This window comes from Stegodyphus dumicola, chromosome 7 (assembly GCF_044657685.1).
Source record: "Stegodyphus dumicola isolate Sdum_Otavi_A_Nest chromosome 7, ASM4465768v1".
Classification (NCBI taxonomy): Eukaryota; Metazoa; Arthropoda; class Arachnida; order Araneae; family Eresidae; genus Stegodyphus; species Stegodyphus dumicola.
This window is the reverse complement of record NC_140774.1, coordinates 5,785,920-5,798,934: the sequence shown is the minus strand read 5'-3', so window position 1 is coordinate 5,798,934 and position 13,015 is coordinate 5,785,920. Positions and strand designations below refer to the sequence as shown.

The window sequence follows — 13,015 nt, the reverse complement described above, 5'->3', positions numbered from 1 at the left end:
ATAGATGTGTTTAAAGACTGCGATTCATTTCTACGTTGGCGGATTTTCTCTTGTTACCAACGATTTAATTTCAGGAATATTTTAGAATCTATTAAGTACCTTTTACGAGCTTTTGTTTGAAGTCTTCTTTCCATGTAGAAGTAATGATTTATAGCTTTCATTTTCAGCTTAATGATACTGCTTCCTTCGCCCTCAGAAATTTTAATACCATGGATTTTACAATGTTTTTTGAATTATGGAATAGGAATAATTCTCTTCGGAAGCGCAAAATCATAGCCCTCAATGCACAACTTGTCAACATGCGACATTTTGAAAGAATGAATTCATATTTTTAAAATACAAACAAAGAAAACTGTAAGCTAAACTGCGAAAGGTGTTTCTTCAGAAAATGCATCAAAGTACGCAGATGCAGCAAATTAGAAACGTTAAAGTTAATTACTTTTGTTATCAACTGGAATTTTGCAGTCATCTGCCATTACGCTTTTATAAGAATAATAGCAATGAGTCAATAAAGTAAGCAACGCAATAAACACGGTTTAGCAGTTCATCGTTTCAACACCGTTATTTTAGTATCAGGTTACTTCTGAAATATAGCATCATCGAACAGAGAGGTACCTGCGAGGATTAAGATGCGCTGAAATGATCCCTCGACGATATCGATTTCGGAGCTAATATCGCAGATTTTCACATTTGATTACAACTTAAACAATTTGCGCCGCTTAATTCTCTCCAAGTCCACGGTTCACAAACATTAGCCAGAGTTAATCTCCTGGATATCTTCATTTGCCCCTGCCGTTATGTGACCCCTCCCGAACGAAATCCGTAACAAAGAATGAGATGGGAGCTTTCGAGGAAAATAGAAGAAACTTTCGGTGCGGTAAAATTTTTTTTTAACATCAATCACTACGTTAACATTGAATACTGAATGACAAAGCACATTTTACATTATTTATACTATGTGCAATAATTATTATATGCATAATAATAATGCTCATATACTTCATGCAATTATAAGAATCGTATATCTAAATTTCCGATTATAAATCAATGCGCGTATAAGCCAAGGTGCAAAATTTTACTGGAAACATTCATCCAAATTGAAAATCCGCTTAAAAGCTGAATTTAAAATTACCGTATAAATTTTCTTGCATACATAGCCCCACCACCGGCCGAGTGGTTAAGACCGCTAAATCTGGGAGATCGACCTGAGTTCGATCCCAGGAGAAAGGGCTGGCTGTATGGTCAGGTTTCGTGATTTTTCCCATGTGTAACGTAAATACAGCCAGTTTCTTTTAGAAAGGCCTCCACGAAGGCATTTCTTCCTTTAGACAAATAGCTTTTGTGTGTTTTGTCATATTTATACAACCTAACCTAACCTGAGTCAAACCTGCACATACAAAACCTGGGGAATGTGCATGAGTATTTTCATCACCCGTTTTCCTTAGAAAGCCGTGCATGAAGGTATCCCTCCCTTTGCACAGATAGCCGCCTGTGCTTTGTTATAACGAAAAAAACCAAACCATAGCCTATATACATCGTCAATAATGCTAATTACTTATCATCTAATTTGGTTGGACATACCAAAGAGTTGAAGTTGAATGCCAGTTCATCTTAATCTTTCATTTGAAAGTTATGGTGACAGAACAGGAAAAAGTTAACGGGGCAGCAGAATTTCACCATTAATTGTTATAGTTCCACAGCGCTAACTTTGCAGCTCCAACTTCCACTTTGATGGAGAACACCTCGAAGGACGGATACGAGAGTTTCCCACTGTTTCACTACAAGCAAATTACGCCTCAGAACTTTCGGGTCGCTATTGCGGCACAGACAAACATCCATGTATTCTCCGACCCCAGCCCCACGGTACGGGAACCACTGTCGCCAACAGATCAGGGATAGCACTGTAGAATGAAAGAGCAGTTTTGGGGCCAGCAGTTTTTCTTTCTCAATTCTCCCAACTTAAGTGCATGTACATCATTTGGCGCTTTGGTAATACCTTTGCTAATTCTACTTTAGGGGCAACGATTTGCAAGCAATCGTATGATTTTTTTTCTGCTAATTTTGCTCTTATTTTTGTGAATAAAATCCAACTCATAGTGGTAGATGCCCGACAAAGTACGATTTGCTTATTCTGCTGTTTTAAAATTAAAAGTTAACACTTTTCCCGAGCAATTTTATGGATAGGAAAAAAGATGAAATCATTAGCAGGGATTCATTGTCATCAGCGACAATGCTATGAATGGTGAAATAGTGGAGAATTGCATTTAAGAATGAGAATTAGTTGAAATAAAAACAAACCTCAGAAACGAAAGTCTCTCAAGTATCCCGCTGTAATAAGAAATAAAGAAGTTTATAATTATTCACACATGTAATTTTATTTATATGTTGAAGAGAAATTTAACAAGTAAGAAAAAGACTGCTAAGTTATCTTTATTTAATCTCAAGTTTTTGTCCCACTTGGAAAGTTCTTTGAAAACTTAGAAACTTTTCATAATTTGCTTATTTTTAGTTTAAATTAAAGTAGCTTCTTTAATGATTAAGTAAACATTCTATAATTATTTGAAATAAATGTTGGTTTGAAAGTTTAATATATAACTCTCAGTATTATTGAATTATAAATCGTAACCAAAAAAAAAAAAAAAAAAAAAAAAAAAAGGTCTTGCAGGTACCAAACTTCAGATTTCAGATTAAAAATCAATATAAATTTGAATGTTTTCTTTTGAAATATTATTATTATTGTTTATGTGTGCTTTAGTAAGCGAAATTTAAAATGTATTTAAATTACTTTTCATTTTATTAATAAAAAATTTCTTTTTAAAATTCTTTTAACCCGTCAACTGTTTTCTGATCATGCATTCGGCTCGAATGTAATTTTACTTTGACACCACTGGTGTTGCAGGACTCCTGTTAAAGTTGCCAACATTCTCTTAATTTGATTCACGCTCATTATTTAAACACTCTTAATTTTCATTTCTGGTGAAAACCACGGAAAGCAGGAGTGCAGGAAATATTTAATATAGAAAATGATGCATTAAACAAAATAAATCTTCCAATACAAAATACAGTCACGGCTGTTTGAATTGTTCTAGTTCAAACATTTTGCATCCAAATGCTTATTTCGTTTCCACAACAATATATATATATAACGAAACAAATCAAAACTTTAACCATATAACCTATTTTTTCCCTCTTTCTTTCAGCATGCTTTCATGGTATAATTTGACATATACTCGACGCGTATTCTCGAGCTTCCAGGATTCGAGTCCCAGTAGGTCCATTGGGTATTTTGTTTCACGTCTCTTGCTTCAAAAAATCTAATGACTCTACAACCAAACTATTTATACTTTTGGATGCCAACAAAGATAAAATGAGCAATAAATAGCTATCCTACTTGTGAATATAATATTACTGTAAAGCTTTGGGACGAAACTTTCATTTTCATCTGCCATCGTATTAATTCTATGATTTCCTATGGATTTAGCTAAAGGCAATTAAATAGAATCACATGATATAACCCGTATCTCAACAAATAAAATAAAATAAGGAAAACCCATGAGAAAACTGCTTTGCTTTGGCGTGAATTAATCCTAAGATTATTATCTTGTGCTTTGTTCTTTCGAAATAAGAACCTCGATCGAGATTCAGTAATTATATCATGAGAAAGGTAACGAGATTATACAGTTTTTTTATATTTACGACGTCTGCAGACGTTTTGTTCCCAAGCAGTAACATCTCAAATGGCATGTACAATTCATTCGTGTGTATCAGGCATTTCATCGTTTTTGCACATTATTGATTCAATGAAGTAATTGTCGCATTTATTCAGAGAATCCAAATAGAATGGTTATTAGTGAGGGATAGGAAAACTCATTAGAGGTCGATTTTAAATGCTTTTAACTGCCAACTGGCATCGATTTCTCAATCAAAATGTGGTGTTTCCGAAAAAATTCTACCAACAAATGTATTCTGAAAATCATATTATTTATAAAGCCAGTGAGAGTAAAATTTGTTTCGCTAATTTACGAATTTAAAATTAGCTCGGCAAGGAAAGAAATGTGATAATGGATAAGTTAGATGAAGATCCTCATGATATATTTAATTCCCGATTACCACGACTGGATTAACTGGGCTCTGTCTAAAAAGGGGTTAAATTTAATTTCTGCTGAAAAAGGGAAAAATTATTATCCCAAACATTCAGCTTGAAACAAAACTGCCCACAAAAATCAAAGAAATAAACTAAGATGCGTAGGTAATATTATCGAATACAGATGAAGTTTTTTACCAAAGCACAAAAAGCTTTAACTAATATTTAACTACAGTCCCTCCTTATCTCCTTTCTTCGTTTCAATGAATGTACACTGAAAAAAAAAATCTGAAATGTTTCAGATTTTAAATTACGTCCAAAGGGGCGTTTTTTAACATTTTGTGTGTTACCTTTCTTTATTAAATATCATGTTCCTCGCACTTAAACCATAAGATCCAGTGCAACAGCAATATCGCAAAATAGTTTTAAAACGAGCATATCTTTAGAATTTCCGATACAGAGACTCACGCGCTGGAGATAAAAATGTTTTTTCTGCACAACGTTGCCACTGCTCGCTTTGAAATCCTTGAGTTTGTTAATCAAAAATTCGTCAAAGTTTTAAAAAATAGGAAATCGATCATAAAACAAATTTCAAATTTCAAATTTGGTCTTCCACATGCTCATATTCGTTGGAGGATTACGTTATTCAAAATTCGATGACTCTATGTACCGTTATTTTATGACAATGTGAGAAATATACATACATTTACGCAGATTTTCATTATTTAATTTCTTCAAATATAATGCAGGACTCTAACATTTTGTGGCAACAGTTTGAAAAGTGAACCGACATTTATCCGTCCGACGCAAAATGCCAAAACGAAAGTAATAGTCCTTCGGGACTCAAGTCCCTTTGGACTAAAAATGGAACAGCTCTGGTTCTACTGGGCCGATTGACGAAATTCAGCTTGCGTTTTTCAGGTCGGGTAAGCGCGATTTACGATATGTATTAGATTTATATATTGCATTGTTCTAATATAGGTATTTTGACACAAAATCGGACTTTTTCTGAAAGGACATGCCATGTTTTCCATATTTCCATCCTACGACTCAAATTACACCCTGCCAAGTTTTGTAAAAATTGCATTTTAGTCCCTCAGTGTTAATTGAGTTTAGTATATATTTATTAATCTCTCATCTCTCTTTTTTTTATTAAACTTGATTCCTTTCACATTTCGAAATTCAGGTTCATTTCAAATAAAATTCACATATATTTTATGATTTATTTTAAAATTTTTTATTTTTAAATAATTTTTATAATTTAAAAAAAAATATTGAATTATAATCTTTAAAATTTTCACCATCATCTTAAAATAGATGTATTTCTAAGCATACCTGCAAAAAGTAAAATTTCCGAAGATATACGTGAATTGATAAAGGATAAAACATCAAATGTGCTTACACTCTGTTATAACTGTTTGAAAGTAGAAACGAAGTACGATTTACGTCTTTGCAACGGTCTTTATTACGTCTTTGCAGATGAGGTTTTTGTCGCGTAGACGTTACTCAGCGTTACTCTTCTCATGATTAACATCCTGCTTTTACTGCTAATTGGAACGCAATTTGCATAAGCCATCTGAGCCAAGCCTTGAAGAACAGTACATAATTTAACTTAAAACTCATCGTTAGCAAAGCTTTCTACCCTTAACGTATAGCCGATAGGGATGCTGGCTGCTGCATCTTCGCTGCTGGCTTCGAATCTTGCAGAAGGCATGAATGTTTGCAAGTATATACTGACTGCATGACTACTAATTCATGGTAGAAACTTTGAGGACTGGTACAGGACACTAGCAATCACATTTTGCAAATTATTTTTGTAAATTATTTTTGTAAATTAATTTCAATTAATTTTTATTTAATTTTAATTAATTTTTTAATTTTAAATTAATTTTGTATAGTAATTAATTTTGTAAATTAATTTCCACTCGTAAACGAGGTTATGAAAATATAACACTTTCCCTGTCATTTGTTCTTTCCTGTGTTTGTGCTTCGACGCTTCACTTTTGACCATACGTTGTTCTTGTACAAAATGTGATTTTTACAGTGCCCTGTACCAGCCTTCAGAGTTTGTACCATGAATTAGCAATCACCCTGTATAATGCATGTGCGGCATGGGGCTCTTGAAACATAAGCGAAGAAAAAGTCCTGTGGAGGAGTTTGGTGGAGTAAAAAAATGAACGTGAAAACCTTGTATCCGTCCCTTCCGAGTATTCTTCATGAAATATGGGACGAAGCACTTAAATTAGTGGTGGGCTATACCTATAAAACCAACGATAAAATTCTTACACCCCGTCCGCTTCTTCTTGTTCTGTCTTGTTAGTAAGCCTTCGGAAAAATTGTCACAAAACCATTAAAAATACAAAAATTTATTTTAAGGTAGGTTGCAGTTTATCGTACATCAGCTCGAATATTTATTCTTAATGATGGTTCTTCTATAGGCCTAAATTTTAAAGCTAAATTTGAAAAACCCAATAATTTTTCATCTAATTGTATTATATGGCTGATGGCGTTTTATCCGCAAATTTGGTTTATTATAAAAGTTTAATATTGATAACATGAAGTCAGAATAGTTGCAGTTTTTTCGCAAGCATATTTGAAATAATTGGAGTTTATTTACACTAGAAAAAATTGTGAGACACAAAATAAATCTCCAAAACATTTTTGCCGTTAATGGAGAATGCGATTAAATTTCGCTTGGAAAAACTCAATCTAAAGCATGAAAAAAAATATTTATAAAAAATCTATGAGAATATTAAAATGCTATGTCTTTTTTTGAAAGATAATCTTTGTTTTTCCATAATTAATTAATATGTTCTTTTTATTTTATGGTATTTTTAACGTTTTATAATACACCTATATCTGATTATAGTTTTAATAAATTATTAAATTTTGATTACTGTATAAAACTGCTTCTGGAAGCTTTTCTTATTTAAAAAAGTTTGATGTGTACACCCCATGTACAATTCCTTGTACGGAATATTAAATTAAACGCATTTTTTGTTGACACTCTGGCGCTAGGTTCACTTCACAGCGTTACATCTCATTCATTTTATAACTTAGAATGCACAAAAATTATATAACATCTGAAGAATTATCTAATCGTTGCCACATGTCCTATTCAAATACTATAATAAATCTAAAACGATCTATAAAAAAATTAAACAAACAAACAAACAAAAAAGAAACAGTTTTTGACAAACGATTCAGTATTTCTCATTCAATTAATTGAGTTCTTACTTCGCGACAAGGTAAAAATACATAAAAACTTAAAATATCTATTTTAAAAAATACGAAGTAAATCTTAAACACTTATTTCCTCGAATAAACTCCAGAATGGATTAAGCATGATTTAATTCGCAATAATAGACGAAGACGTTATCTTTGATGCTGCGCAGCTTAGTTTTTCTAGATTGGACACAAATCCACTATTTCTCTAAGTTTCAAATGTAAACAAATATGGCTGCTATGGTAAAAATAATTAGGCTTAGCCGCACTTAAAGAACTTTTAAATTGTTGATAAATCTACAAATATTACATACAGATTACTAAAGGTATAAAAATCTTAACCGGAAGATAAAAACAACATAATCCAATCATTTTAAAGGAAAATTGCGCAATTTACCAACATATAAGATTAAAAAAAACTGAGCTCACTGAGCCGAGTAATAGAGTGGATATATATTTATATACGTTTGGTGCGGCCGATTGCAACCAAAATAGGAGGTGCATATCTACATGTTGTAATCATATATATAAAATTTCAATGTTCTGAGGCTACTCGTTTTTGAGCTATACAAGATACATACGTACAGACGTATGTACGCACAGATGCCACGAAAAAATCTTTTCAGAATCCATTTTAAATCAGTTTTATAATTTTTTTGGGGAAAATGAGTCCTTTATTCTGTCCATACGTACAGATGTCACGCAAAAACATCGTTAAAGTTTATTTGATAGAAGCCGAAATGGATATTTTCGTTGAAATATGATACCCGAAATGTTTCGCGATGACAGTACTTCCTTTTTACTATGTACAAAGAAGGCAAAAATATATTCTTGTTCACCTCTCCATTATAATGATACAGAATTTATTGAATTGTTTTTGTTTGTTGAAATCACACATATTAAGACAACCAAATAAAAATTATTGAGGAAGCAGCTTTTGGGTCATATCCACAACAGTATTTTGCTACTTTGTCTAAGGTTGGTAATTCGCAAGCAGCTTTCAGTTAGGCTGAAATTGCTGAAGCTATTAGAGCAAAAGATCGGACAAATTACAAAAGCAAAATGCTCTCATGGTTTCATAAAAGTATACAAGACAAAAAGACTGGAAAAGGTATATTACTCAGTCAAAGAAAATGCGTCCGACCACACCGTCAACTAGCATATCCAGATGCCATTCTTAAGTAGAACCTATATGAAGCCAATAGAAAGCTTTAAACAGTAGTTTAGTCTGTAACATTAGTCTCAGTTACCGGAGCAGAAGGTCTTGACTTCACATGAAACAGTCTTTATTCTCACATTCAATTAAAGAGAATCCCAAAACTGCTAATGTCTTCTTCAATATCTTTGCATTTTTGTAAGACATGCCCTGGTAAAAGCAGTTAGATAAATCATCCATTTTACTATGGAGCTGTTTTCGCAAACTATGATACAATTACTTCTAATGGCACGTTACATTATTTTTGATGGTACAATTTTCTTACAGATTTAAATGAATGTCCTGAATGAATTTAAAGCGGAGATAAATATATTTCCGACAAAGCGGAATATTAGTGAAAACAAATATGCTTTTGAACACCACATGTCTTTGAGAAACTGGATTTTCAGCCACACTATTAACGAAAGATAAATATAGGACACGACTGCACCTTGAATCTTGTTATGCTAGAAATTAATGAAAATATTAGTTCAACATATCGAAATTGATTAAAATGAAACAATATCATCTGTCTCAAAAATCTGAATATTTGCTACTGTGCATTATTGCCCACTGTTTACTACAATATATTGTTACATTCTACGAGTTCGTGGATTTGGAGCGACTGATGACAACACTTGATCAAGAATCAAAACACAATTTATTCGTCATTATTACACATGACAGTTTCAAAGACGCGTTACGTTCGTCGGAAAACACTCTGAAACAATCAGCCCTTCAGGCTACAGGCTACAACGGTGAAGACAGCTACACAGCAAAGTGCTATAGTACAGCTTCCGACTCGGTCGATCGCTCTCGCGTTAATCTCTTAACTCAACAAACTCTCACTACTCCTCACGATACACTACTACTCCGCGTACAGGCAGGGTAGAACTTTCGATCTACCTTCAAGAACATTCTCGGGAAAACCGGTAGGAATTCGTTCTAGAATGTTCTCGCTCCGTCTATGGCATATCGCCAAATGGGCGATTTCGCGTGAAATCTGGCAAGCCTGTCTATCCTTGCCATTTTCTGGCAAGCCTAAACCCGCTTTTCGGAGAAGCTATCGTACCGCAGCTGGGCTTTCGCAACAATATATATTTATTTAAACCGTCCGTTCTTTTTACGAATATAATTCAATAATCAAAATTTAAAACGTTTTATTCTGTAGATGCATTGACTTTTAATTGAAAAAGCTGTTAGTATGGAACATATATTTTTTTAAATTTTTATTTACGTAGTACAAAATTAAAAAATTTTGAGGATATGTACCCTAGAGATACACTCAAAAATAAACATGATCATCCAGAGATTTAAAACTAGAAATACTACTATTGATTATCATATATCAGAAATCCGAAATGTTTTTGCTGAGCATATTCGAAATCTTTCCTATGACACTTTACTGCAGGCTTAAGATATCCAACATCAGCAAACGCTCCACAGAGTAACATTCGTAAGAACTTAATGAAGTCCACAGGTCATGCGCAATACTCTCGGACTGAATTAATATTTTCAAATCCAAATCCTCTAAAAACACAGAAATAAGTAAACTTACCGAGCAACGGTGACTTGTACCAATATCCATCTCTCACTTCGAGGTAGTCTGTATCACAATTTTCTGATTTGTGGAGATCAATCTCGGTGATATTGAGGATGATGCGCTCACCTTGGGTAGCCGTGATGCGCCACTCGCAGTGGTCACCTTCAGGTGGCGGACTGGAGGCGGAATAATCAGGGGAAGAGAAAGTGCCACTCGGGCTTTGCAAGGTCTTGCCACACTCTGCAAACAAACAAGGAGCAAATAACATGCAGCATAACACAGAATAAGTCTCTTAGATCATAAACAAACAAAAGTCAACAAAAGGCAAAAGTTATTGTTGCTCCTTCAGTTTACATAACGAGCAAAGATAATTAAAATTTTCCAAGTAGCAAACATGAAAAGTCAAGATTCCCTCATCGGAATTCGAGCCACGGATTTACTATTTGCTAGATGGATATGACACCTTATTACACATTGAGAACACGTATGGAGAATGAGATTATTCCTTATATTTTCTCCCACTTAAGGGGGCTCATACACCTTAAACCCCTTATGATCTTCGAATATTTGACTGTTGCAAAAATAGGGATATTTTATTTATTTTAAAAGCAATTACTTCCAACTTTTTACAGCTGACTACATAATATAGCTGCTTTGGGAACTAGTAACCAAAAAGTTTGTGTTGCCACAAATATTTTTGTAATTTAATCCGCTTTGTGACAAAATTTTCGTCATGTTTCCACCTTGTGCGCATGATATTTTGAAAATGGCTAATGGTACGTACTTGAAATTTGATGGACTTCTTTATATGGGCACTATTTTTTAACTGAACGAAAAATCTGATGCATATTTTAATATTAAAAAATTCTATGCACAAAAACATTACAGATTTTTTTAATACTGTACATTTTATAAACTCTACTCCAAATAAAATAAAAATTTCATATGAAATTCTTAGAATTTTTGGTTCACAGTAGTTTCCAAATGTTATAAAATCTATATATTAAATATGGAATTAAATTATGCAATAGAATGCTTTAAACTGTGCGCGCAAAGTGGAAACACGACGAAACATTTTGTCACAAAGTGGATTAAATTATAAAAGTATTTGTGGCAAGACAAACGTTCTGATTACTAATTCAGAAAGCAGCTATATTATGCAGTCAGCTGTAAAAAGGTGAAAGTAATTGCTTTTAAAATAAATACGTTATCCCAATTCTTGTAACAGTTACATATTCGAAGATCTTACGGGTTTTAAGGTGTATGCGTCCTCTTAAAGCGCGACTGGGGACAGGAAAGAGATCCAAATCTAGGTTGTAATGAATTATCGTCCACTTCATTTTCAGTTTGGGTGTCATTGTAGATATATTAGGTTTTCTTGGAGCCAGAAACATGATAAATTGAATACGCTCTCGCCGGGATTTTAAGCATCCATCCTCCAGCAAGCTAGATTTATCTATCATTTAAGCCACGAGAGAACGCGCAAAGGAATGCGATAAATGGTCACAGGTAGAAAATTTACATTATAATAATTAATTCATATTAAAATATAAGTACATGTATCAAATTCTTCAGTAAACACTGTTAAGAATATTATCGAAAGAAATTTACCTTTTGTAAAAAGCGAATGCATTTTAATCTTTTTTACGTGTAAGATACCAACATTTTCAGCCCTACTGCTCAAATAACTGGTTTCTGATTTTACTCCATTAATTTTAATTGTACTCACTTGATTGACTTCTTACAATTAATTTTCCCAGTCATCGTTGTTTATTAGCATTTTATTAATTAACTAGTGGAAGTATCCGATGGCAGTTAAGTTACATCATATGTCTATCAGAGAGAATGATACCGCTGTAATCCTTCTCTAATAACGATGCAAAATAATACGATTCATAGTCATACATTTTTCTGTCTGATGAGATATGGAACCCACATAAAAATTTTTGATAGAAAACTACGCTCTCTCATTATATCAACTAAAATAGCACGCAGTTTTTAATGATTTTCGTCTTTCTAATCAAATGGTCGCATAAGCTCAAGTTCCATCCTATATTTCACCTATATTCAATTTTAGTCGATTAAATGTGGCAAAGAATTGATCATAATTGATCAGAAATCAATAACGTGAACAAACAAACAAACGCATAAACAGGTATTCCTCTTTATATGTATAAGATTTTGTAGAACTTACAAATTTTTAATTAAGAAAGTCTACGATTTGAAAGCGAGCTGTAGCAACACTTTTCGAAATAAAGCATTTTTATCTCCAGCGTACGAGACTTGTTGCCACTTGGAAAAATGAGTGCGAAAATTAGCGCTTTCAGAGTTTTTAATTAATACCTTGGTTGTACGAAGATGGGAATAGTCGAAATGGCTTCCCACGAATTTTTGGAATCGGGAATAATATATATAATGTTTGGCAATGCTATTTTTATTTCATCGCAACGCTTAGAATTTTTTTTTTATTGACAAACTCTAGGATTTGAAAGCGAGCAGTGGCAACAACTTTCGAAATAAAGCAAATTTTCATCTACATCTTGCGAGAATGTTGCCACTCGGAAAAATGAGGGTGAAAATGATCGTGTTTTCGAATTTTTAATTAATATCTCTGATTTTAGCTACTTTTCTTTTTTGGGAAAAAAGTGGAGGTTGACCTTTTCCAGAACCCAGGAAAAAAATCGTACAAAGTTTGGCTACGATAGCTATAGTAGTGATTGATTTATTAAAGGACACACAAACATACTTTCTTATTTACATGTATAGATACAGTGGATGGACAAAAATATGGAAACATCTTGTGAAATGCATGTTTGTTGTTGAAAAGATGAAAAGTTGTATGTTGTTGAAAAGAAAGATTGAATTTAATGAAATATGTAGGTGGCGCTGGCGTTTTTGACTACTGACGCCACCTATACAACTTCGTAAATGTGCTAAACAGTTCAGTTGTTGTCGGAGTACTGTTATG

General features: G+C 33.2%; 1 protein-coding gene across 1 annotated transcript in view; it reads right to left on the bottom strand.

The window, feature by feature from the left end:
* Positions 1-13,015, bottom strand: part of LOC118200447 (protein tolkin-like) — a 584,765-nt gene that overhangs the window by 193,714 nt on the left and 378,036 nt on the right. The window contains exon 8 of the mRNA XM_085819846.1: positions 10,063-10,287. Coding sequence (XP_085675972.1) covers positions 10,063-10,287 — 225 coding nt within the window. The remainder of the gene's footprint in view (positions 1-10,062; positions 10,288-13,015) is intronic.